This window comes from Ips typographus, linkage group LG3 (genome assembly GCF_016097725.1).
Source record: "Ips typographus isolate SLU linkage group LG3, UJ_Ityp_2.0, whole genome shotgun sequence".
Taxonomy (NCBI): domain Eukaryota; kingdom Metazoa; phylum Arthropoda; class Insecta; order Coleoptera; family Curculionidae; genus Ips; species Ips typographus.
Window position 1 is genome coordinate 6,218,429 of NC_138424.1, and position 26,024 is coordinate 6,244,452.

The 26,024-nt window shown below is 35.0% G+C and overlaps 6 protein-coding genes and 1 long non-coding RNA gene across 14 annotated transcripts; 2 read left to right on the forward strand and 5 right to left on the reverse strand.

The window, feature by feature from the left end:
* Nucleotides 1-860: 860 nt before the first annotated feature.
* Nucleotides 861-1,342, reverse strand: LOC145726659 (uncharacterized). The gene is made up of 2 exons (XR_014177638.1): nt 1,209-1,342; nt 861-1,152 (listed from the first exon to the last, which is right to left on the reverse strand). It is a non-coding gene; the product is annotated as an uncharacterized LOC145726659 (long non-coding RNA).
* A 437-nt stretch (nt 1,343-1,779) lies between these two features.
* Nucleotides 1,780-5,638, forward strand: LOC145726653 (carbohydrate sulfotransferase 11-like). 2 transcript variants are annotated; one of them, XM_081975857.1, is made up of 7 exons: nt 1,780-2,097; nt 2,307-2,469; nt 2,525-2,608; nt 3,583-3,695; nt 3,745-3,889; nt 5,135-5,324; nt 5,376-5,638. In XM_081975857.1, the coding sequence occupies exons 2-7, from the start codon at nt 2,308-2,310 to the stop codon at nt 5,600-5,602; spliced, it is 921 nt and encodes a 306-aa protein (XP_081831983.1). In that variant the 5' UTR covers nt 1,780-2,097; nt 2,307; the 3' UTR covers nt 5,603-5,638. The 2 variants fall into 2 exon arrangements, with proteins under 2 accessions (XP_081831983.1, XP_081831982.1); XM_081975856.1 differs by lacking the exons at nt 1,780-2,097; nt 2,307-2,469; nt 2,525-2,608 and adding exons at nt 2,829-2,978; nt 3,210-3,361 and having other exon boundaries at nt 3,413-3,695.
* LOC145726646 (prestin-like) lies at nt 5,629-12,184 on the reverse strand. Of its 5 annotated transcripts, none has more exons than XM_081975842.1 (15): nt 12,044-12,184; nt 10,061-10,249; nt 8,882-9,000; nt 8,664-8,824; nt 8,500-8,611; nt 8,262-8,440; nt 8,038-8,202; nt 7,753-7,857; nt 7,567-7,700; nt 6,963-7,125; nt 6,685-6,897; nt 6,396-6,632; nt 6,188-6,334; nt 5,968-6,127; nt 5,629-5,914 (listed from the first exon to the last, which is right to left on the reverse strand). In XM_081975842.1, exons 2-15 carry the CDS (start codon nt 10,102-10,104, stop codon nt 5,760-5,762), a joined length of 2,094 nt encoding a protein of 697 aa, XP_081831968.1. In that variant the 5' UTR covers nt 10,105-10,249; nt 12,044-12,184; the 3' UTR covers nt 5,629-5,759. The 5 variants fall into 5 exon arrangements, with proteins under 5 accessions (XP_081831968.1, XP_081831970.1, XP_081831971.1 ...); XM_081975844.1 differs by lacking the exon at nt 12,044-12,184 and adding an exon at nt 10,934-11,077; XM_081975845.1 differs by lacking the exon at nt 12,044-12,184 and adding an exon at nt 10,689-10,836.
* A 114-nt stretch (nt 12,185-12,298) lies between these two features.
* On the reverse strand, nt 12,299-14,086 carry DCTN4-p62 (dynactin subunit 4). The gene has a single exon (XM_081975850.1). The coding sequence runs from the start codon at nt 13,979-13,981 to the stop codon at nt 12,446-12,448; it is 1,536 nt and encodes a 511-aa protein (XP_081831976.1). The 5' UTR covers nt 13,982-14,086; the 3' UTR covers nt 12,299-12,445.
* Nucleotides 14,087-14,274: 188 nt separating this feature from the next.
* Nucleotides 14,275-22,860, forward strand: swm (Zinc finger protein swm). 3 transcript variants are annotated; one of them, XM_081975831.1, is made up of 18 exons: nt 14,275-14,511; nt 14,685-14,854; nt 15,457-15,578; nt 16,023-16,175; nt 16,231-16,475; nt 16,598-16,762; nt 16,984-17,076; nt 17,178-17,451; nt 17,507-17,755; nt 17,817-17,954; nt 18,958-19,167; nt 19,232-19,505; nt 19,558-19,709; nt 19,766-19,973; nt 20,033-20,214; nt 21,958-22,071; nt 22,127-22,270; nt 22,387-22,860. In XM_081975831.1, the coding sequence occupies exons 1-18, from the start codon at nt 14,453-14,455 to the stop codon at nt 22,462-22,464; spliced, it is 3,030 nt and encodes a 1,009-aa protein (XP_081831957.1). In that variant the 5' UTR covers nt 14,275-14,452; the 3' UTR covers nt 22,465-22,860. The 3 variants fall into 3 exon arrangements, with proteins under 3 accessions (XP_081831957.1, XP_081831958.1, XP_081831959.1); XM_081975832.1 differs by having other exon boundaries at nt 16,607-16,762; XM_081975833.1 differs by having other exon boundaries at nt 14,736-14,854.
* On the reverse strand, nt 20,505-21,611 carry LOC145725890 (prophage integrase IntD-like). Its single transcript, XM_081974808.1, has 4 exons — nt 21,467-21,611; nt 21,201-21,343; nt 20,983-21,143; nt 20,505-20,922 (listed from the first exon to the last, which is right to left on the reverse strand). The coding sequence occupies exons 1-4, from the start codon at nt 21,609-21,611 to the stop codon at nt 20,505-20,507; spliced, it is 867 nt and encodes a 288-aa protein (XP_081830934.1).
* Nucleotides 22,861-23,338: 478 nt separating the features above from the next.
* On the reverse strand, nt 23,339-25,833 carry Miox (Myo-inositol oxygenase). The gene is made up of 7 exons (XM_081975858.1): nt 25,702-25,833; nt 25,464-25,647; nt 25,197-25,405; nt 25,004-25,140; nt 23,692-23,826; nt 23,541-23,639; nt 23,339-23,489 (listed from the first exon to the last, which is right to left on the reverse strand). The coding sequence occupies exons 1-7, from the start codon at nt 25,711-25,713 to the stop codon at nt 23,381-23,383; spliced, it is 885 nt and encodes a 294-aa protein (XP_081831984.1). The 5' UTR covers nt 25,714-25,833; the 3' UTR covers nt 23,339-23,380.
* Between the last annotated feature and the right edge of the window lie 191 nt (nt 25,834-26,024).

The following is a 26,024-nucleotide window of genomic DNA, read 5'->3' on the forward strand; positions in this document are numbered from 1 at the left end:
GTGACTATAACCTCTAAATATTTCTATTTTTTTTATTTTTATTTTTAATAATAAATAGAAATTTGAATTTGCATTTTGCATTTGACCATCTGCTATTTGAATGTATAACGGAATCTTGCATTAAAAATTTACTTCGTTCAGTGTTATTGCAGGTATTTTTTTTTGTCAGTTCAGTCTAATGTGTTTTTGAGTACTTAAATTTACATAGTGCCTTTTAATTAATCTTGGAACATGTTTTAGGTAGGTAAAGTACCGATTATTTAAATGGAAACACGGATAATTGGGTGTATATTTATTGTATTAATGTTGTATGACTTGTCTTTGAATTAATACAAAATCATAGAGTGGTTTAATTAAATTAGTATTGTATATGATGCTATTAAGTATAGGGGGAAGTTCAATGGTAAAAGAAAATGTGTTAAGACCTAAATTTGCACCATACTGTGCATTTACTTACACTTTTGGGTTTCCCAAATATCTATCTATTAGCAGAGTTTTTGATCCTACAAGATTTAAAAATAACTCAAAATGATTGGTGTTAACAGAAAAAACATTTTTTTCCAAGTTTAATGAAGTAAAATATTTGAGTGTTTATTACTTTATTAGTACTCTAGAAGTGAATTTCAGGAGTTTCTAAATTTACACTCTTAACTGTACTACTCATACTGTATTACACGTTAATCATAATAACTCTTAACAAAATGATCTCTTTTCTGACATTATTAGTCTTGCAAAAAGGGGAAAATAAAAATTTGTCTAAAGGAAATTACAATTTTTCTAGCAGTCAATTTTTCATACTGTCACTTGTTTTAAGTGGGAGGATGTGTGTCCTTAAAATTAATTATTGGAAAAATAAAGAATTATTCTCAAGGTACTTACTGTACTCCTCTGTATTTTAAATATTCAAAACAAATAACCCTGACATCTAGTGAGCAAAGTTTAACTTTTTATAAGTATTGATAAAATTGGTATAAACCACATATAAATACTAATTTTTATTTAGACTAAATTATGTTCATCATGTTGCCATGTCTTCCATTTACTACTTGGAGGAGGGACCTTTATTTTCATTTTGTTAAACATACTCACTTTTTTTTCCACTCAATCTTTCCTACCTGGGTCCTGGGTATAAAACATTAAGTAAGCTTAAGCCTTAAATATTGAAAACATCATTAGAAAAAAGTTGAATAAGCAGAAACCTTTTTTACATGCTCCAGTTGTTTTGTTTTACAACTCCAGGACTAACTAAGTACAGAAGCACTTAAATTAAACATGTGTGTGTGTTTAATAGAAATATGTATAATTATTTAGATTCAGTTATACAGGATGTCTACAAGTTGTTTATCAAACATGATAAGGTTAAAAGAACACATCATAATGATAGTACAGTATTTTATGAAACATGTCTGTATAGCATAAAATGCTGTTAAATAACCTACCTTCTAAAACTGTATCATTCTAATGTCATATTTTGACCCATTTTTAATTTGGAAAACTGTTTAACACCCTGTATACCCCCTATCAGAGGTCAAATTTATGCTTCTTGTGTATATGCTTGAAACTATACAAAAATAAACCTCTAACCTCTAACACATTAAAAAAATGTGATAACAATATTTTTTTAAATATCTATTCAAATGAACTTTTTATAGAAAAAGGTCACCCTATTTTGAAACAAACATCTGTACATTGTTTTGCATTAAAAGCATTTCTATAAATTCATTATTAATCATAAAGTCCTTATCTTGTTCAATTTCAATTATTGACATCAACTGTTTTTGTGTAGTGTCCAATTCAGCTTAAAAATGTTAACATCGTCTTTATTAAAGCAAAACATCAGTAATGCGCAATTAAAACCGGCCATGTGAAATTTTATATTATTACAAGCATACAGGGGAACAAACAAGTCCTTGGCTTCTATTGCTGCACAATCTAGTAAAAGTGGTGATGACCAATAATTATGTTCATTAAGTAATACTAGCAAACAAAAATGTTGACTTGTAGTTCCTTATAACCTTTGTTAAATAGTTAGTGTAGTTCACGGTGAAGTAAATGTATTCTAAGTTTGTTAAATGGTGGGTTTTGCAGCGTTAAATGGTGAGTAGTAAGTTTGCTTAGACTGTTACATTTTTTACACAGTCAAAGTATGTAAATGGCAAAATTGGAAATTTCAAAACTGCTTTTTATCTACACAAAATATTCAAGGTTGACTTCCGATAACATCGTTTTAGCCTACTTTCTTTGAATTTGGTGTATAATTACCTAGATAATTTCAAAGGTATGATAATGAGTATTTCTGTGTATAGAATGTCCGATATTACGTCTGAAGTGGGACCGTCCAATCTCGACGAAGATATTGATAATCTTTCTCACGAGGATTTGTTAGAAATCACTCAGAGCAGCGTTAAACGACTTATTGCATCTGATCCGTTACTTTCAGACCTTCCAGTAGATGTCACTCCTGAAGAGGTAGTTCTATTAGACCAAGCTGATCAAACTAGTACTTTTTTTGTTATCAATATAGGTCCAAGCTCAAATTGCTGTAATACAAGGCCAAAGCATTACTGTCTCAGTTCTGAGGTATTCTGAATCACCTCTTAGTGTTGTAGTAAGTATTTTTGTAACAGTGAGTTCGATCTATATTGTAATTTAAAGCAACCTAGATAACGTTGAGATTATTTGCGAGTGTCCTTCATTGATTCCTAAAAACCAATTCATTTTGTTAATCTTTCCAACTGTCGCGTTGTGCATTAAGTAGCTGTTTTCCTGTATTTTTAGATACCGCAGCAGAACACCACGGTGTTGGATCTGAAAAAAGCGATCCGCAGACATTTTCAGTTAAAGTTACAGCGCCAAAAAAGCAAAACAAAAGTCAGTTGGAAGTACATTTGGAGGACTTTCTGGTTGCAAAATACCGTTAATGGGAAAATACTCAAAAACGACAAGGAATTGGTTAGCAATTATGGCGTTGTTAATAGGTTAGTATTGTTTTCTTTAGCACAGTTTGACTCATCTTTATTTATAAAATATATTGTATTTGTTATCTTGCTCTATTTATTAATAGTTATTGTGACTACAAAAATGTAGTGCTACGTCAACCTTATTAAGTGCACTTGTGATTTTATAAATTTGTATAGAATGTAAATTTCAAATTATCAGTTCATCAAAATATACCTGGTTATCAAAATATTGTGGGTGTTCCATTTTAGGTCTAAATTGAGGTTTGTAAAGCGACTGAAAGACAGAGGTCCTCCAGATTACTCCGAGAAATGTTAAGTTACGGATATGTGGGATGTGGTGTCAAGAAAAAAGTATTTGGTGTTCGTAGCCCTATTTCTGGGCTTTTTCATGCCTTCTCCAGGTAGTTAACATAAACTTTTTACGGCCATTACCAACATAAGAAAACTTGTAGCCTTTAGTACAGATAGTTACCCTTGGTTGGAGCAAATAATCCGGCAGGAGGACTTAATGTTAGGTTGCGAAAATTTAGGTTTAAGTTTCGGTAAAATTCGAAACGCGTCGCAGTTGAATCACATCTTGGTCGACCACACCCACAAGTTACTTTATTGCTATGTGCCGAAGGTGGCTTGCACCAATTGGAAGAGAGTAATGATGGTTCTGACCGGCCAATCAAACGTTTCCAATTTGATGGATATACCCGCCAATGTTGCTCACGCTAATAGTTCAACTATAAGGTGAGTTATTAATTATCTGAAATTTTAAAATATGATGAGTGGTTTGTAGGTTAGCCGATCTTCCAACTGCTGAAATTAAACGGGTCCTGACTGAATACACCCTGTTTCTTATAGCCAGACATCCGTTTGAACGGTTACTGTCCGCCTATAGGAACAAATTTGCAGACAATATTACTAGCTCCAAGTACTTTCAGGTGAGTTTATTCAAGATGAAGTTGTAGCCAATTTTGAGTTATATTTTTAAAACTGCAGTACTAGTTTATGTGTTAAGTGTTTGGTCCAAAGAAGTATAAAAAATATAAATTATTGTGATTCGTCATCAAGATTCTGAGATTCTCATCCTTTCAAAGTTTGAGCACTCTGTTACTGGTAAATATCTTGAAAATAAACAACAATAAGTTATTGCCTAAAAGTCTGGCATATATCAAAGTATTTATACAGGGTGATTCCAAAGTTGGGGCTTTCCTTTCACCTACGAATAGGGCTTCAAAAAATAAGTTTTTTTTTCCTTTGACGTTTTATCGAAATATGAACAATAACGAAGATACAGGGTGACAAAATTTTACTGAAAAAAAACAAAATAAAAAATAACTTAAATTTTATTTTTTTTAACTACAGGTTATTCTTTATCAACAGACATATACATAAACAAAAGATTTCAGCCGCCTTTGAACTAAGTTTTAATAATTTGACATTTTAAATTAAAACAGCATTTAATTTTAGGCACGCATTAAGACGGTTTTTATTTTTTTATTGGGAAACGGTGCATCGTAGCAAAAATAATAAAAGGGGTTTTATTTTTAGAATCGAACAAGGAATTCAATAATAAATTTTATTTTTTAAAAAAAATAGGGTAATTTTTTTTTCGAAAATGTTTTAAAAAAATTATACGCGCGCCACTGGTAAACGCAAAAAATTGTTGTTTCTTGGAAAATTTTCTTTCCACGTAGCTACTGACACCTACAAAATTTTGTTTAATTACTTCAAGTGGTTTGGCCAAAATCATTAAATTTTTATTTTTTCAGTAAAACTTTGACACCCTGTATCTTCGTTATTGTTCATATTACGAAAAAGCGTCAAAGGAAAAAAAACTTTATTTTTTGAAGCCCTATTCGCAAGTGAAAGGAAAGCACCAACTTTGGAATCACCCTGTATAGCTGCTTAATTTCTATGTGAAATCAGTTTTGCACCAGCATTACCAGAAAGCTGTTCTCAAATTTTCTATTCTTCTTCTCTGAATAATTCTGGTCCAACAAAATCTGCATCTGTTTATTTGATAAAAAGTTTAAATAACGACAATTTAGGCAATTAGGGAGATTGTTTTTGGTATCTTTTCATTTTGTCCCTTTCTTGTGGTCTTTCTAAATTCATCACTGTTATATTAAGAAATATTAAACAATCCACTCTTGTACTAAAATTATGTACAAAACAATTTTAAGGCTCGATATGGAAAACATATAATTAAAAAATACCGACCTACTGCGTCCGTTGACGAAATGGATTCCGGAGCTAACGTGTCCTTTCCTGAATTTGTGACTTACTTACTAACGGAAGGAGTGGACACTAATGAACATTGGACTCCAATTTACGATCTTTGCTTGCCTTGCTCTCTTAACTATCATTTTATCGGTAAGTTGTTTGATGCGGGTTTTGCAGTGCCTTTTACTGGTTAATGCTTAGGACATTACGAAACACTTTCACAAGACGCCAAGACAATTCTAGAGATGATAGGCGCGCCACCTATAGTTTTTCCAGTAACACGAGCGGGTCATACAAAAGACAGGTTGCGGGAATACTTTCAGCAATTATCTATTTTTACTATAGAACACTTGTACAAGAAATACCTCGCTGATTTTAAATTGTTTGGTTATGGCTTGGAGGAGTTGTTAGGGTACGATTTAGCGTAAAGGTTTTGTATTATATTTTTGTACAATTATATTAAATTTTTTTTATTTATGATTTGTAGAGAGGAATTCGTAATATGAGTTATTGTGATTTACAGGCAACAAGGTAAGTACACTTAGACAGTAAAAAAATATTTCATATTTTAAAAATAAAAAATAATCATGCATTACTTTCACTGGATTTGACGCTGATATTTTGATTGGAAAGGCTAGCTAGGCCGTACAGTACAGCATCATGGACGGTAGGAAAAATGGTAAATTTGCTATCCTTTTTTTCCCACCTATCACAGTTCACTATCACTTCATAAGATTGGCCTACAAACAAATAAATTACAACTTCCAGTTAAGTTTATTGTGGGAATAAATACCTGAACAACCGGCTATATACAAAGCTACACCGAGTTTTTCCAAATCAGTTTGTAGCTGTCTTAGAAAAACTACTCCGGACGGATCTAAGGAGGTTAAAGAGGAGAAGTCGATAATTACTCCTTTCACTAATAAACCTTCCTCATCCTCATATTGAATTCCCTACAAAAAAAAATTAGATTATACTGCACTGACAGCTGTATGTTTATATGAGTTGGTTACCTTTTCGCGAAGTTTAGTGCGTTTTCTTAAAACCGCAGCGGGATCCATTCCAATTTTTTGAACAAATAAATCTTTGAAAGAATCCCTAGAGGCAAAATTCAAACCCCCAACAAAATGGATTATTTTTAATCCGGGCACTTCTGTAGTCTGAAAGAGATTTATAAAAAGTTGGTCAATATTGATTAATTTACTGAAACAAAACACTTACTGCTTTGTGACGTTTCATATCAAGATACAAGTCAGTGCCTGGTAATCTACCTAAAATGGAGGCTCGAGGCCTTAATCCTTGTGCTGCTACGCTCAGTAAGGAAGCGGCAACTCCAGCAGCCAATCCCACACTGATTTGTACAAATAACGTGGTGAGAAAAGTCACTCCCCACACGAAACCATCCCAACGACTCAGGTGCCAATGACGTGGGAAATCTTTAATTTGCAATAACATACCCTGAAAAACAATTGGAATACCACAACATACTCTGCAATGTAACAAGCCTTACCTTCAAAGCTATAACAATTATACTAGCTAAAACACAGCGGGGTAAAGTCTGAAATACCGGCCCGACCCATAACAAAACAGTCAGCAAAAGAACACTACTGACCACGCTGGCTAGTTGAGTGACCCCACCCACAGCTTGCTGGATCATCGATCTGGACAAGGAGGCAGTTACTGGAAGACAGGAAAATACTGACCCCACCACGTTACTTAAACCCTGAACAGAACAAAAAAAAAACACAATTTCTGAAATAAAGTTTACGTTGGTATAGGTAGACGAACCAAAGCTAAAAGTTCTTGGTTTGAATCCACTTCATACATTAGTTTCCTGGCAAAAATAAGTGCCATGGACATGGTGATTGTGTAGGATACCATAGTGATTACGATAACATCCACCCAGATGTAGGGTAGGAGACTAAAGACAGGCAGTTTAGGTTCTGGAAGGCTGAAAAATGTTGTCGTTTATTGGTTGTTCGATGACTATCTAAGCCAGCTTTAGTTGTCAAAAGTGAATTTCAAAAATATGTTTGTACTAAAATCCAAACTATCGTACTCCGAAAATTATCCTCTTTGGATTAGGTAAGTTGCGGTGTAACTTTTTCCTACTTTTTGGAGACCCTGATGTTGATTTAACCAACGATTTGCGATTACCTCTGTAACTTAACTGGGCGTTATGATTTTGTTAAAGTGTTAAAAAAATATTATAATGAGATGGGAGAGGGGGTCAATTTAAGTATATTTAGCTTATCAATTTAGTGTATCTGAAAGAACTGACATTTCGATCATATACTTGGTGCTCTTCAGGGTTAAATAACACGGACAACAAAATCACAAGAAGGAGCCTTGTGGACTCTCTATATATAAATAATGAAATTATTTTGCTCACCCAGTAGGTATAAATCCTAAGACGGTTACCTTTTGGGTCTTATGGATACCGGTAAAGTAGGCCACTGCCGTACCAAGAAAAACTGCCATCAATTCAATAGGGAAGGGCATCCGACACTTTTTGGATAGCCATGGCTGTAATAATGATCACTTGACTTTAAATTAATTGAGAAAAAAAGTACTGTACCTTAAAAAATTCATTATTTAAGACCAGCACTGTACAAGTTGCCAGGGACAGTATTAAGGCAGTGGTGTTCGGTTCACTTATGTGTACCGCTACATCGTATAAAGTCTGAAAATAAGTTTAATTATTAATCTAAATAGAAAAAATAAAAATAAGGTGAGAACTGTTTTGATTTGAACCATAGCAAACCGTTGCAAATCTTGTATTAGAAAGAAAATATTTTAAAAAACCGGGGTCTGCTATCCAGGTAAAAAGCAAAACAATAGACATAAGTTGAAATGAACCTACAAAAACAAAAGAAAAATTCCCTCGTCTTTTGTCGATTTCCAATCCTAGAAGATCTTTCAACTGCGACGAGACGACATGGAAGGCGGACGCGCACGTGAATCCACTTACCAAATTATCTGATAGTAAATTCGACACTGCACCTAATCTCAATGTGAACATCACTAGCTGCAATAAAAAAACCAAACCAAAAATGAGGAATCACTAAACTAGGAAAACAAACGAACTTGCAGTAGAGCAACTCCAAAAGTGACTGTGGTGGCCACCTGCACACTAGTGAGGGTCATGTTTCCTGGTAGTAAGGATTCAGTTTCTACAAACCTTTTAGTACCATTCGCCATTATTTCTAAGTTGGCGTGTTCACTAACAACCTTACCGGTCATTAAACATACAATGGCGAAGGTTCCTGAAAATTGTAAATTGTCATTTGTGACCCATCCCTTTAAGTTGGTGTTTTGTGCTAACCCATGGAAACATGCCTTGAAGTCCCAAAGACAAAATAAACCAGTACCGGAAAGAAAGCCATGTAAATACCACTAATTGGAGGCACATTACCCAGCAACCCGTATGCCATACCCTGTAATATGTTACTGTGTGTGATAAGTGTACTTTTTAAATTTTTTCAGTACCTGAGGAATGTGCATCACAGCTACTGTTATCCCGCTTATGATATCGGATATCAAACTTTTTTTCCAACTATATTCAGGCAACCATCGTAGTAAAGGAATTCGATTTAAAAAACAGTCTAGAGGTCTGATTGATTTGCAGTAGTTTGCTGCTTTGCTTTTGACTGCAATTACAATCAAACATTCAAAGAGTTTGTACTCACTGCAATTAACTCACTCACCAGTGGTGTAGGGCTTTTCATAATGAGCATCCTTGTGCAGATCCTCAATTTGATATATCGGCCTGGCGATATGCAAATCGGGGCTGTTTTGATTGGCAAAATTGTCATCCTGCAGGTAGCTGAAATTATTATGAATTTAAATACTATAAAACATATAATAACACAAAAAATGGGATGATTTTTACTTTACAATTGTTTGGACATAACAAGACGTTTCGGCATGTATGCTGCTGGTGACAGTTTTTTTTATAATAACCTGATAAATTGAAAAAACAAAAAAATACTTACTGACTGTATTGAGGATGGAAATAGTAAGTTTTAGTTTGCAATAGGGGAGCCTTTTCGTCATCCATTTCCGCACTTATAAACGTATTTAATACATATTTACAGACAAATAAAACCGAAATGCGGTTACAATAAATATGTCAGTAAACAACTAGAGTACATATTGTGAAAATTTAGAACTTGATAAAGTTCGATGCCCATGTTTTTGTTCGGTCTGGCGGTTCAAATTTGATAGTGGAATTATTTTTTACTAAATACATATAAATAATTTGCCCCACATATGATTATTTTCTTTCAGTTGGTCTGCAATTAGTAATTTGTGTTGTGATAGGATTTACGTATTTTTAAGTGTAAATGAGTGTGTTAATTTTATTAGAATTTAGAAACTTTTTGTTTCTTTAATGTTTTTTTCGTTTCTGTGACCGTTTTCAAATTATTTGCAGAAGAAATTTTGATAGATATTTTTACAGTAACGTAAAAACGCAATTCACCAAAGAATCACTATAGTTTTTTGCGCAACAGTAAGGGAGGAAAGTACAACGTTTGCTCCCCAGGTAGTAAAAGTGGTAGAAAATAACTATTTAAAACATTAACACTCTATCATGTCCAATTGTCCAATAAATTTAGTTTTTAAGAGGTGTCCCAAGTTTTAATTGAGGAAAATGTACCATCAGCTACTAAAATATAGAAAAAAAATTCTAGATTTCTAAATGACAACAGAGAAAAGATACTGAAAAGGTCTAAATTTGAAGAAAATGTATTTGTCAAGAAAATATTACTAATAAGCACATTTACACTATAGTACCTACTAAAAAATGGAGTGTTATTGTTACATGCTACCAAATTTAATTACTATACTTCTACATGTTGCTATTGGAATATGTTGAAACTGACCTGTATTTAGGGTCCAAGAGTGTCTTCTCGTTTTTCTGGTCCATGCTGACTATCCTGAACGCTACTAGCACTACAAAATTCTACATAACTTCCAAAAGATCGTCAAGGGCAATTTGATTCACCCGGATCTGGGGATCTCAAGCACTGATCTAATCTTTATCGTCGATATACACCTCTCTAATCGTCCGTCTGAAAAATTGTACAGTTTTATGTAACCTCATCAGCTTCCAAATGAAATCAATATAGATAACAATTTGATTTAATAATAATAGTTAATCGAGTAATTTTATCATTAATGAATTTCTCTGGTTTACTAGAGTGGATCTATCAGGATTAAACTGTAAATCCGTGTCCAAATAGTACATGATACTTAGTTATAACTAGTTAAGTAAATATTGAACAACAATAGACCAGACCTGCCCAGCGCAATGCGATGATCTTTGGTAACCAGCACTGTTTTCATAATCACAAAGGAACTTTAACCTGAATACCTCAGCTTCTCATTGAGTTGGCAAGCTGATATTACTTATTTACGAAAAATGCATTTGAATGTCCAGGACACTATGCAATTGCTTTATCCAAGGTCAATATAATCTAAAATTACTTAAAACAAGCGTTTTTGCATTACCTTGAATTTAATACTGAATATGTAAACGGTTTGGTAAATCCCCATCAGGTACTTAAAGAAACTACTAATACATCATCACAACTGAATTTTCACAATGATAAAAAACAGGATATGAAAGGAAGTTGCTAACAACGCTAAGATAAACAGAGAAATGTTAAATGATTTAATACTTATACGTTAATTGTTACAATAACATTGTCAGGAGCATTTTTAAACGTGTTTTAATTAAAACGTTTTGCACTCACCCTATGTAATGACAGCAAAAATAGCAAACCAACATAAATACATTTTCAAATAGAATATATACTTGCCAAGAAGTAATTATGGGTTTATAATAGACTTTTAAAAGCACATTAACTTATGGAATAGTATTATCTCTATTTTGTACGATAAAAGGCATGCAATTGAGCGGTGATTTAATCCGATCTAATTTACTTTCAGGGTTTATCACAGAAATGTTCTGTTTAATCGTTCTTTATATCGTCAATAAAATTATGAATTGAGGCTTATTTAGTCTTTAAATTCCAAAATCTCACAATTATAGTGATTTTTGCATTTACATATACAACAGTCTGATGAGTTTTTAGGTAAATAGTCATTTATTTTATTAAATTTGAAAGACTAAATATTGCCCATTATTGATGTGTAGATAGTGAAAGCGCTTTATAAAAGAATTATGTAGATAAGACATGTTCTGAATGCTGATTTAACTTAAAAAATATATAATAGCCACATAAAATTTTCATATAAAAACGTAAATCCATCATCAGGTACTCAGTTTTTGTATTCATACTGAATGTGAATTTTTAAGAAATAATAACATTTAAATAGGAAAATAATTATTGCAGTTTAAGTAAATTTGCCTAACAACGGCAACACTGCAATAATACAATCAGCTGATCGCAAATCAATGAAAGTTTGCAGTGGCGTAGTTGTACTAATTACAGGACGTAACTACATTGGTTATTTTCATGGGTAGATTTTTCAAATGTTTTTTCTGGACAAGAAATAGAATAACTAATACAATTGTCAAACCTTTTATCAAACAAGAATTTTAAATAACCCTTTCATGCCTGTGCAAAAACAAAAATTACGTTCGAAGGACCAAAAAATTATATAGTACAATTATCACTTTTGTTACATTACATTTAACAACTATTAAGTTATACTATACATATAACCTTTTATTTTTTTTTTAGTTTTAATTGACAATAGATAAAAAATGTATTGTACTTTTTTTTTATTCAGAATACGTACACGTGACTGTCAAAATTGTATTTCAATTTCTTTGGACATAATGTAACAATATGGTTACAATTATTAGTTATGTAATGGTTGCAATGATATAAACTTACAGTTCTCACAGTGTTGCATTCCTGTGTCAAGCAACGTTAATTGTGTTTCTCCCACACTGAACTAAATAAATCATAGATAAATGTTCTTCTTTGGCACTGCAAACTGTTCACCTCTTTAATTGTATTGTTGAAGCTTGGCAACACGGCAACAAGGCCAGTTAGTAATGAGTGGGGAAGTGGGTAGATAGGAAAGGATACCAACCACCAATAGTCCATGGACCAATATTTTCTAAGGAGAGGAACTAAATAAATCACTTTTAATTTAAAAAAAATTAATAAATATTCCTTTAATACACTTGTGTAGTTTTATAACATATTGCAACTTAGTACCTTAAGCTTAAGCATAAATTAGTGAGATAAAATAACATACAACTTTAAAGCTGTGCTGAATAATATGAAAAACTACTTGCCACCTGGCATAATTTTACCCAAATTTAAAAACACCCTAACTCTATGGTTACTTTTTTGGGGTTGCTTATTCTCAACAGTAACTGTAACTGTATTAGTAAAAATATGTTCAATATTGAAACCACAAACCACTTCATCGCCCACTTTTAAATCTGAATCTGGTGTGACTTGTAGCTTTACAATTGCCTTGTTGGATTTCCGCCAAACTACCAAGTTTTTATCATCTTCCACATTGGGATGGTCACTTGATTCATCATATTCAGCAGCATCATCTCTTGGTGGTAGTATAAAAGTGCTTGTTGGAAGTACCAAAGAGCTGTTAACAGATTGTGTGATTTTTCTTGGTTTTACTATTATTGAAGGTTGTCTTGGTGCTAAAGACAGCAAACTAGAAGGCTGACTGCCACCAGACAGTGAAAGGGTTGTTAAGGATGATGGTTGCTTGCTGGTTTGCAATGATAGGGCTTGATCTAAAGTGTCAGTTAATTCAATCATTTTCTGTTCTTGCACATAAGCTTCTTGGGCTGCAAGATCCAAATCCAAGAAAGTGATGGTGGTTTCATGTTGAGTGGGATTGATAAATTTAATAAGTAGCTCTGCTGGTTCACCTGCTTTCAAAGATGGCATTTTTACAATGCGAATTTCTGGGATATAATAATAAGCAAAAAGCTGGATTTTAAATTTGACTGAGTTAGGATTGTACTCAGGCTTGCTGACATTGCGTTCACACTGGCGGCATCTTAAAGATTTTTTAATAGACAATTGCTTTTGAACTGGAAACAGTTTATCCACAGTCATTGGTTGCAATTCAGGTTGCAGGAGCCTTTGCTCTATTGATGTCACTTCCATTAAGTTTACTGAAGAAGTAAAAATATCATCTGGTAAACCATCCACTTCAGATTTGGCCACTGCTGGATCAGGAAGTTTAGGTCTTTTCAGCATTGCATGTGGAATATCAGGCAGTCCAATTCTCTTCCTCAAAGCTGATGCTGTTACACCAGTTCTATCAGTGTAACTTACAAACTTGCCTCTTTGTTTTTTCTTGTCACTCTCCTTTTGTTGCTTCTGAGACAACATCACTTGCTTGTAAGCATCCACAATCTCTTGCAAACGATTAGCATGGACATTTTCACGTTGAGGCCATCCTCCAGTAGCAGAAGCTTGATCAGGGATACCTACATCTCTAGAATTCCAACGACAAAAGTAGCAACTTAAGTAGTAAGTTTTCTTGATGGGTGATTTGGCATCCTCAGGGTTAGTGGGTCCCTTTGAGGCTATTCTAGTTGAAAGTTCCTGCTGGCAGCTGGGACAAATAAAACAGTTGGCGCAACGATTTTTCTTCACTCTGGCTTCCGCGGAGGGGATGTTTTCGGAACACTTTCCGCAGAAAATTGAATCTACTTCCGGACAGACACAAAAACCGCAACGAAGTTGAGAACAATGTCTGCAGAAGTATAAATAGGGCAGTGACTTTAGAAGGCCACAACTACAAGCGTAACGAACCACTTCCGGACCCGTTATATACGACATTTTATTAGATTTTTAATTTGAAATGGTATAAGCTAAGAATTTTTTTTACCAAAAGAAAATTTCTTTTTTTTTCTTGATGATGGATAATTAGGGATGTTTTGACAGTTGAATATGATTAATGAATTCTGTCAAATTCCAAACCACCGTCAGTAAAATCATAACATACTTATGCAGTTCTTATATCTCATTTTAATACTACGAGCTAGACAAAGATAAACCCATACTCGTTCATGGCTTGTTGGGTAAGCTACTCAACACAAATGATGACAATTGACAATTGACATGCATCATTGTGTCAGTCAAACTGTGGTCACGCTCACGCACTTCACGCAGTGTCAGTGGTCCCGAAAATTTAAGGAGATTTTCCAATTTGTTTCCTTTCCACTTTGCAAAAAGTTCTGCAACTTTACAGCGTTTTTTACTGTCGCTAAACGAGTAAAATCCGCTTATAGTAGTGGAACATTAAATAAAATGTTAATAGATCAGATTGACGCGTTTAAGACCTGGCTGGCAGCTGTTCTCAAGCCCTTGTAAGTTGACCCCTATACTACCAGAAATTTACATTATTTTACAGGATATTGGTACCATCCTGTTCGAGTATCAATTTAGCAAACACGTTTGCACTAAAACTTCCTACAGTTACCTTTGTGAACAAGCTGTTAACCAACATATCCTATTTCCTAACACATAACCCTACTTTCAGACCCATTAGAGGGAGTACAACAAACTACAGGAACCCAACTTACTATTTTAGGTGTGATGCTGATCCAGCTGCCCTGGCCAAATATGTCCTAGCATTGGTCAAAAAGGATAAGTCCGAATTTGAGCTTAGGAAAAGTATGAAAGCCCAACTGCAAGTTTTCTTGGAAGGGGGTAAGCAGACTAAAAATATTGCAAGTTATTTTTAAATATTTAGCCTCCCACTTGTTTTGGAAACCAGAAAGGTGGTAAAAAATACATAATTTACAGCTTGTTTTTATTACATTTTGTTTTGTGGTACTATCTTTATGTTGGGAAAGTAATTCTAGATAAGTAGGTGATTTTTGGGGTTTTATGATAGTTTTTCCCTGAACTTTTGACACATTTAATTTTATTCTTAAAATTTTAATATGTTGTAGTGTAATAAATTTGGCTGAATCTAATAATGTTTTACTCAAAATATTCATTTATTCATAGTCACTTGATTAATTTCTATCAATCTATAATGTGGTAAACATTTTAGTGTAACACCATTGATTAACTATAATTTAAATATGAATTATGAAAAAGCAGTAAATTGTGTTAGTTGTTACTCTATTTACTCTTTAAACCTTAGAATTCCCTGTGTACTATATCTTGATTGGAAAAATTGTTTAAAAAAAAAAACCAAAATATTAAGAAAAGCTTTCTTTTAACATTCCGTTAAAACTGGTTGGTTAGTTCAGTTTTAGTGTATTAGACTTCTACTTATTTAATCAAAACTCACTTTGTTTTAGAAACGGAAAATTTTGTCAATTTGGTGTTTCAAGCTTTGAGCAACAAGGAATACATCAATACCCCAGTGATTCCTAATGCAAATCCGCCCAACCCAAATATCACTACCCCAAAACCAAAAGAGGTAAGTGAGATTTTTAGTAAAAAATTGTAATACCTAGTTTTAATAAGTAAAAAATGGATTTACTATTACATTTGCAGTTTATGCATGATGTAAACAGCTTTAGAAACTGGACAAGTGCATCTGGTTGTTTTGTGAGTGACTAAACATTTCAATTAAAAATAATGTTGTGCCCACCATTTTTTTGGCACATTAGGTGTTTTTATCTGGTCAAGAATTAATCATGTTTGAGAGTAAAATGTACACTGTTTTTATGTGGTCATTGTAGATCCCACACTGTCCCAATTATTCAATTTGACTGAACTTTCCTCTTGTTTATCTGTTTTAAAATATGCACTTGCACCCATGTCAATAAGTTATAAAAAATATGTAAATTATAGGTTTTGTGATACTGTTTATTCATTTTGTACCATATCCACTTAAAGCACAAAACATGCATTTTAACAGGGTAGAGAAACCAAAGTCATAGTACAACCTAGTGAACTGCCCAACCTGAATGATGAGGTGAACGGCGGTACAGCCGAAAAACCTCCAGCAATTCCGGAAAAAAAGGAAGTGGTGAAAAAGGACATGAAAACGCGCAGAAATTCGGAAAACACTGTAAGAAAAATTTGCGGGTTTTAAAATTACTTTGGTTAGTAAGAATTTCAATCAGACTCAAGAAAAAGACGAAAAACCACCAAGGAGGCGGTCCAGACACCGATCGCTGTCGCGCAATCGCTCAAAGTCACGATCGAGGTCATGGGATAGGAATAAGAGGTCGAGGTCCAGGGAAAAGTCTAGGGATAGAACAGACCGGACAGATAGAGAATCGCACAGGTTGGAGCGAGAGAAACGGGACAGAGAACGCAGTGAGAGAGATAGAGTAAGACCATGGAGGAATAAGTCACCTGGCAGAAGGTAAGTTAGGTTTTATAACTTTAATTTTAATATTAAACACCTTGATGAATATATTTGGTTATTTGTTGTGTGTATAATTATATTTAAGAAAGTTGGGCACAAGAGGTGGTATTTAATTTTAGACATGATAGGAGACGTTCAAGGACGCGCAGCCCCAGCCCACCCAGAATTCGCTCAAGGTCTCGAAGTCCTAGATACTCTCATAGATCACAGAGGTACAGAAGTAGGTCTAGGTCATTGGAGAAAAGGGATAGGAAGGATTCCAAAGATGTGAAAATTCAATCCAGGTATGTTTTTGACATATAGGCATACAAAAATGTGTTACACCTGTATAAGATAATAATTAATAATTTAACTTACAAAATGGAGGTCAAAGGCATAGGCTTTTGTTGCATTATTTGCTCGTGTTTGTCTTAGTTTGAAATCAATGTGTCTTTCACTAATAATATAAAATTAATATTAATTTTAGTGATTAAATATAGTTATATTTGCTAACAACTTTTTATAGACCAGGAACTCCAACTCAAGATCCTAGTCATCCTGATGCAGAACCTGGAGCACAAACAATTCTACAACCTAACAACTCGAAACGGCGGTGCAGGTTAGTATCTTAATTTGATATTTTCTTAGTAAACAATGTAATAGTTTGATAGCCTAACAAATGCAGTTTGCAAAGTTATTCGATTTAAATTATTGTTATAGGGATTTTGACGAAAAAGGTTACTGTATGAAGGGAGAGATGTGTCCGTTTGACCATGGCGTCGACCCAGTTGTTCTGGAAGATTCTACTTTAACCAGAGTGTTGTCATACAATAGTAACGGTGACGTTGCTGTACCTGGAGTTCCTTTGCCGGGACCTTTACCACCTGGTGCCATGCCGCCTAATCTCCCAGTGGATAATCCCTACAATCCTCAGGCACCCCAAATGTGGGGTGGCAACCGATTTAGAGGGCCAAGGCCTATGGGAGGAGTAAGGGTATGTTAATTTTGCAGTTCACTGATTTTTTTTTAAATTATAACCTAATTTATAGCTACCGGGAATAAACAACTTCCAACAGCAGCCACCGCCCAATTTCCAACGCGAATTGATCCCTGTACCAGTCGTAATGGATAACACTAAGCCTCCAGGAGTCTTGCCCCCAGGAGGTTACGCCCCCGTGCCCCCATACGGCCACCCAGGAGCAGCTCCTCCCCATAGTTACGGTCCTGGGGGAATGCCAGTGTCGCATCAGGGCTTGGAGGGAGCCACCATGCACACTGGGGGCATGTACAGGAAAAAGGTGAGCAAAGCACAAAACTATGTTTTGTTGACATTTTTAAAATGCTTTGATTCATTTGCAGTTTGATTACAACCGTTTGGGTCCACGCAAAAATCCCGCCAACTGCAGTCTGGAACTGAAAAAAGTGCCTATTGCTCAGAACACCATTACCAACTTGAATAATCACTTCTCAAAGTTTGGAAAAATTATCAATATTCAGGTAAGTGAGATAAACAAGTGAATCTTGAAATATTATAGATTTAGATTTGTTTATTTAACCACAACATACATGAAATGTATGCGCAGCAAGTCATCTTAACTCAAGTAAATAATTCCTACAATCTACAATATAACAAAACACTAACAGATAAAACTTATACATGTATATAAAAATCGCTCACTTTTAAAAAACATAATAAAATCTCGGTATAAAAAGAAGCGTCAATAAAAACCTGCTTGACCGCCCTCTCAAAAGCACAACCCTCCAGTGTCCTGATGCAATCAGGAAGCTTATTATAAAACCGTAAATTAAAACAATTTTTAGCAGAGACCTGAAGTCGCCTGCGAGGTAAACGCAATAAATTAGCGTTTCTGGTGTTAAACGAATGCACTTGAGAGTGCATGGTGTAAAGCGATTTACTCTTATGAATTTCATTTATGCAGCCCAACATATATGCTGATGGAAATGTTAAGATTTTCAAATCCTTAAAATGCTGTCTACAAGAATCTCTAGGTCATCAACATGGTTCGGATCGCTCGCTTTTAGTTCTAATGTGTCTCTCAGATGTCGCAACATAAATATGACAGTGGCAAGTTTATTGGAAAGGCAGTCAATATGCACTCCCAACAAAGTGACGGTATTACCCTTAGACACGTTATCCGAAGTAGAGAGAATCAACTCTTGAATTTTAATGTGATTCAAGACTAATTTATTATTAGAAAACCAAGACTCGACTCTCGTTTGCACCTCCCCAGAACGAAACAACAGCTCCGAGAGTGTAGCCCCGCTAGACATAACGGTTGTGTCGTCAGCGAACAGATAACAATTGGCTGGCTTTACGTACTCTGAAAAAACATTAATGTAGATTATAAAAAAAAGAGGACCTAAAACTGATCCCTACGGAACACCTCGCTTTAGTGGCAAGACAGAGGACAGCTTTCCATTTGCCTCGACACACTAAGAGTGGTCTAGCAGATAAGATATATGTTTCTTTCTTTTTTAGGTAAACTATGAAGGTGACGCTGAGGCCGCTTTGATCACGTTTTCCAATCACCATGAAGCATATTCTGCATACAGGAGTACGGAGGCGGTGCTGAACAATCGTTTTATCAAAGTGTTTTGGCACGATGCTGATGGAAATAAGCAAGAAAATGTTCCTCCTGTTCAACAGTCTGCTGTTAAGGACCGTTTGGGAGCACCATCCGGAAATAAGGTATGTCTTTGTTTTTTTAACGGTCTAGAAACTTTTAGTTATTTATCAATCTATGTTTTTACAGGTGTTGAATCTGTTACAACCAAAAGCGGGCGAATCAGACACTGAGAATAAAGACGCAAAACCGGAATTGACTAAGGAAGAGAGTAAAGCGCAGGCCACTGCTGACATAAAGAAGAACCAAGACTTCCTTGCGGCTCAAGTTAAAATGAACAAAAACAAAGACGAGCAACGCAAAGAAGTGCTGAAAATACAGAACGACTTGAGAAAACGTAAACAGGAGCTGCTCGACAAGCAGCTGTCGCAGCAGAAAATCCTCATTGAAAAAATGTCAAAGTGTAAGTATTTTAGTTTTGTAAGCCGAACGAGTTTAATGGTTATGGTTTGTAGTGCCTCCTGGCCCTCAACGTGACGTCATTAAGGATACTATCAAGAAAACTCAAGAGTCAATTGAAGGCATCAAAAAAGACTTGGAGGCTGCTACTTTGGCCGCCAAAAGCGCTACAGTGGGAATGAAAAAGTCTAAAGAAGAGACCCAGAAGGTAAACAAATTTTTGTCTGTATTTAAAGACGGCGTATTTAGTGCGGCATTTTGCAGGAACTACTGGACATGGAATTGGACTTAATCGCTAAACAGCAGGAAGGTGCCGACACAAAGGAGTTGCAATTTAAACTGGCCGAGTTGAAAGCTAAAGCGGCTTCACTTAGCCGAATGCCTGTTAGGGGAGGCCGGGGTAGGGGGAGATTTACTCCCGTGGCCAGCTGGCATTTATTGAGCAAAAACAACCTGATTGATAACAATTTCAGTAAGTGATTTTAGTCATACTTTTTCACCGTTTTTTACATGGTTCTTAAAAATAAACAGCAGGCAAAATCAAGACTGTTAACAAAATTGTAAACAATGTGACAACGTCGCCTCCGACTCTTGCAACTCCATCTCTTCCTACTGCACCGTTTCAGAAACATACCTTGGACCATCGACCGACACGCCTTCTGGTATCTGGTTATGAAACTGAGGAACAAGAGGCAGTATTGGCCCACTTTCAGGTATTTTTTTAAAACCAAGTTTTAAGTATTTTTGTTAGTTAATTATTATTGACTTAAAATGACATGCATTATTTTTTCGCCGATTGTCAGTAAACCTGTCATTTTAGTGCCTAACGACAGGCTGTAAACAACCACTTTTACTGCCTAGGCAGTAAAATTTTTTTACTGCCGCTTACCTGGCGCAGGGACAATATATGACATCGTTTACACAACATAAAATTTAACTTTTATTAAGAAAAACACCAAACACTATAACATTTTTGGAGTCAAACAATTAAAAGTATATATAATTATTTATAAACATTAACAGTAAAATCAGAACATACTTCTATTATTATTGATTTGTCGTTCACTTCGTTAGAACTATTTTTCAAATACACCGATGAACTAGAAGTTTCATCTTTTCTCTTCCTACTGTCACTGCAGGTGGGAATATTCGCTAGAATTTTTTCACTAATCACACTTTTGCTTTCGACTGAATTCTCTATGTAGCCTTCAGCAACACTTGTGGACTTCCATCCTCCATGTCTTTTTAGCATTGTGATGTCAGCTCCAGAATTAACAAGCCAAGTAGCAGACGTCCTTCTAAAGCAATGTCCAGTGTACTTCTGAGCATTTGGTAGTTTTAAATAAGTTGCTATCTCTTGTGGCATAGCACCAAATTTATGAATTCCAATAACTTGTTTTAATGCTTTACCCCTCCAATATCTAAAGAAAAATCTTCGGCTTTCAAATCCAGAAGGACGATAAGAAGCATATTTTCTATACATGTCCAGGTGTTCTGATACCACAAAAGATCTCGGTCTCTTCGTTTTGGTATCAGGAAGGGAAACTAATAGCTTATTGCCCATATCTTCAATATCATCTAATTGCATTCGCACAAGTTCGTCACTTCTACATGTTCCGGCAATCGCAAGAACCGCCGCAACCTAGACAAAAATACTTGGTTATTCACTTAAAATTCGATCCAAAGTTCTGAAACTTACTTTGGTTGATAAATAGTTGGCATCTGGAGCTTCCGATAAAAATTTAATAACTTCTTCCTTCTCAAACACCTTAGATTTTTTGGGTTGGTATCCATCTTCCTGCCTTTTTAAAAAAGCCCTTAGTTTCAAATACTTTGCCAAATCTACATTATGATGAGTGCTTAAGGTGGATTTGAGCTTAGAATATACACTCCACAATGTAGAAGACTTTAGTTTTTGAGACAGCTCAGCAAAATATGCGATTAACACGTTTTCTGAAAACGAACCTATGTTCTTGTTCTTCCGGTAATCCATAAATCGGCAGTCTTCATATATTTTTTGCGATTTTTTCGGTAGGAGATTAATTTGTACATTTCTGGCTGCTTTTCGCACCTCCGGAGGCGTTAGTGGTACATCGTCGTCACTCTCCATAGTCTCCATCATGAAGAAACAACTTATAAATTTGACGAAACTTTTAGATGTCAATTTTGGCTTATTTAAGATGTCTATTTAAGATCGTAATCATAGCAACCAAACAGGTATAATTATTGTTGTAGGTACATCATAGGTGGACAGTTTTCATTATTAGAAATAGGAGAGGTTTATTACTACTTAAATATAAAAAGTTATTCTGATTGACAATAATCGGCGAAAATGCACATTTACTGCCTCATCTCTCTTCATGGCCGGCCTCGTTTTCGACTCGGCAATGAATAGCGCTGCGGCGGTAAATGTGCTACTTTTTCGCCTTGTAAAACAAATAACTATTTTTGTTCAGCAATTCGGTGAAGTCTCTGACTATTCGGTCGACAGTTCCCTGCCAAGCATAACTTTAAACTACAAAACTAGAAAGGAAGCCGAAGCGGCATTATTGAAAGGAAAACACTTTCAGGTGATGTTTCGCTTATCGCTTTAGAGTAACTTCTTTAACAAAGAACGTTTTATAGGATCGTACTTTGTCGATAACCTGGCAAACTGGAGCCCCTCATCGTCTACAGACCCAGAAAAGTGGCGGTTCGGGTACTATGTTGCTGTCGGAATCAGAAGAAGATCATTTGATTGACCAAAGTTTGTTGGAAGGCGACGAAGAGGTAAGTTGCAGTTAACTCAAAAATTGTGATTCATTCATCATCATTCATTTTAATCTCTATAGTTTAGTGAATAATTTTCTTTGATTATGGCATAACTGTGTTATACATATTTGTAGGTGGCTCCTGAAACTGAAGAAGCACTTCTCCAAGACGACGAAGACGAAGATGAGGAAGATAGGTCGTGGCGTCGATAGTTTAGTTTTACATATTTTGTTGGGATGTGGACGTTTTTTCCTGACCTCGTAATTAAGAGAAGATAATTTAAAAGCACATCCTTTCCTATTTAAATGCCATATTGTCATTTTATCCTACAACTTTCCAGTCCAATCCCTTCATAATGTCGTGATTATAGAGTTTTGTTTTTTTTTGTCAATTTTGAGTAGTTATTCTAGGGCATGTTTATTGTTTTATTGCTTCTTAGGTTCAGTGAATTCTGAATTATATGTATAATAGACCCGTATATTCAATTTAATCTCAGCATAATGTTAGTCAAAAATCTACATTACGGGAGTGTAGTATCTGTTCAGTTAAAACTAATGTGGATTTTTGGTGTTTGAAATGTAAATATTTCAATCAGCGTTGTATAATACTTTTGGTATACTTAACTGATAAAAAAAATTAAGCCCCTTAAAAAACTAGAAAGTACGGTTAATTCAGTATCAATTCAAGAAAAGAACATAGGTAGAAAAAAATAGACAAAAGATGTATATTTTAATAAAGATTGACTAGGGGCGTAGAATATAAAAAAAAACACAAAAGAAAATATAAAAAGAAATTCGAAGAACAAGGTGACTGATACGCCAAGAAGTATTTTGAGTAAGTCTTGTGTTCAAGGTGAGTGGACAATTGCTGCCCTCCAATGCGACTGTCAATTTATTGTGACTCCTTTTTGGGTAAGTACTTTATTGTTTAATTGGCAACATTGTATTATTACATACATCATACAATTTTGCCAAATGTCTGAGTGTAAACATTTTGTATAATGTGAGCAACGTTTATTGATTGTGATTCATTGAGCATCACTTTTAAATCAACTTCATTGGTTAGGAACAAATTATAACAACTTTTTTTTTTTTTTTTTTAATAATTCACATTTGTGTAGGTACATATCTACCATTCCAACTCCCCTGGTATGTACTTGTCAATCAAACTTTCATAATAGGGCCATAAAGACTCAATATCAGGCACTTCAGTGCTTTTTGTGTAGAGATCGTACTGGCTGAAATGGATTATCATTGTAACTAAACTAATACAAAATAACTGCACTTACTTAAAGAGCAGAACCCATTTTTTGACTTCAGTTTGGTCTTTTTCAGTGACCAGATGTTCATAATCCCCACCAGAATGCCACGGATAGAAACTGTGAAACCTGAAAAAACGTAGTCTAAAATTTTGGTCTAAACTTTCTGCGTTTAGAAAACCTGATCATTTTGAGAGCATGTTCCGGAAGTTTAGTTTTATTGTGCTTGAGCATCCGGTAAAGGTACTCGTCATGACCCCAGGACAGAAGCAAATTGTCCAGTCCGCAATGTGGCTCGTACATTCCATATTTGGTACTGAAAGAGTGAATTGTGATTAGCGACTGCATATACCTACACTCGACCGAGTTTCCCCGAGGAATTACGGGCTTATTAAAGTTTCAGTCTATCATGAAAAGTTAAAAAGTTTCGCTCGCGTTGTAAAAAGTGGCAAACAAGTCCTCTAAGGGCTCTTTTAGCTGTGTCGGTCCGTTTAATTTTCCTTGGTAAATTAGTAGAGATTTTACACCTTGACGCTTGGTTCAATCTAATCAGTGGTTTTTCGTATAAAAGAGGGTTTTATGAGAACGCGACAATATGTATGTTTTAATATTTAGGTTTTATTAAAAAGAGTTAATAGTAGTTTGTCTTGTACATACAGCTTTAAGGTTTTTCTACAGCAAACAAGTATTTTTTGAGTTCTATTAGTGTCACTGTAATTAAATGACAAACTGTTTACATTAAAGCTATTTTATGTCTGTACGCTTATAATTTCGCAGAAACTTCAATCCATGGCAAATGAGTTAAAGAAGAAGGACTACGGCTGAAGGTTAGTGGTATTTAGGAACTTGAACTATCATATTGACAGATAATTTTTGTTTCAGTAACAACATAATGGAGCCTCCATAGGGATGGTGGGTGGAGAATAAATGTGTTGATACGCCCCATATTTTTCAAGGCTTACCCCAGCGGAGCAACTCGACATTAACGAAGAGGTAACTATAAAGCTTTGGCCTTAATTACCCGAGATCTAATTCACAAGAGTGAATTCTAAACGCGACAAATCCGTCCCGTGACATAAGCCCTCGCGAGAACTAATTTAGTTATAAACCTGTGAAGTTGCAAGAGTCAAGAAACTTTGCCATTTTGTCGTTAAACATGGGAGTTGCGGATAGGTTGAGGCACGCAGATAAGACGTCCCCGCCCGCTCATCATAATTAATCTCTTCTGGATGTGTCAAACAAATTTTCTTTGGGCCTTTTATGCCGCGTACGCTTGCAAGCGCGCCAGGGAATGTGAAATGTGACCCGAAATCTCTTATTCATCATTTGCTATTCATGAGATTCTGTCTTTTAACATTTCTGCTTAGCGAAGTCGAGGGATTTAATAATTTGTCGATGTGCCGCCTGTCGAATCCTCCCTCAACATTTCAACCTTATGTTGTTTACTTATTTAGTTGTGGGAGTATATTGATCATCGTGGTGTCATGACTTACTTGTAATTGGAATTTTTACCGTCCGGATTGTAACGGAAGGAAGTGTCTCTATAAACTATGTTAGGACCCCAATCTGCACCCACTACGAATGTATCACCTACAACACACCATTGGGGTTCTCCGTAGAATGCCATGACCTACAATACTAAAGTTGTTGATAATTTGTTACAGAAAGTGAAGGATATATTTTAACCTTTCCAGCATCATGGATCAACCCAGTAAGATGGAACCAATCATCATTAGGATAATCTTTTCTAATCCTTTCAGCAGTCTGGAAAGCGTGGACAATATTGGGAATATCCAAATCTGGATCGCTTTCATCCACCAGCTCGTTCAACCTAATTAGGGCGTTTTTCATTGTAGACTTGAAAGTGTCAAATTTGCACCAAGTCTCATGCTTTCCTATTGTTTTTCTCTGGTTTTAATAACAATAAGTTTAGAACTCTTATTTACAATATACCTTTAACGAAATCTACGGTTTGGTTAGTGTGCATATCCAGATAAGTTTGTCGCACTCGTTCTTGTATAGGATCGTCAGGATCGACGGTGTAATCCCTGTAAGCACCGACATCTTTGCTAGCAAATTTAGCTTCAGGCCTTAATAATTCCGAAGGGTCAATCAGATGCAATTGGGGTTGGTTAGTCTGGAAAAACTCTTTGTAACGCCCCTTAAAGATATTTATTTATAGTTTACTCACTAAAATCCTCATGTTTGCTTCTTAACCGCTGAATTTTGTTCAGCGAACTGTTTTATCCATGCTTGGATATCAAAAAACTGTTTATATTTCTGTTACAATTTGTTTTCTGCAATCTGACAGAAATAGTGTATATAAAAACAAAAAGGTCACTAATTTCGAAATCTTTAATTGCCAGTTTACAAGATTTGTTTACGTTATTACGTATTTAAAGGGGTTGTGGGGTTATCAATTGATGAATTATTATATGCATTGTCAGAGTTTATTTTCATTCAAGTGTGATGTGCTAACCAACTAGTTGTACAATGTGGCTCAGATAAATTTTA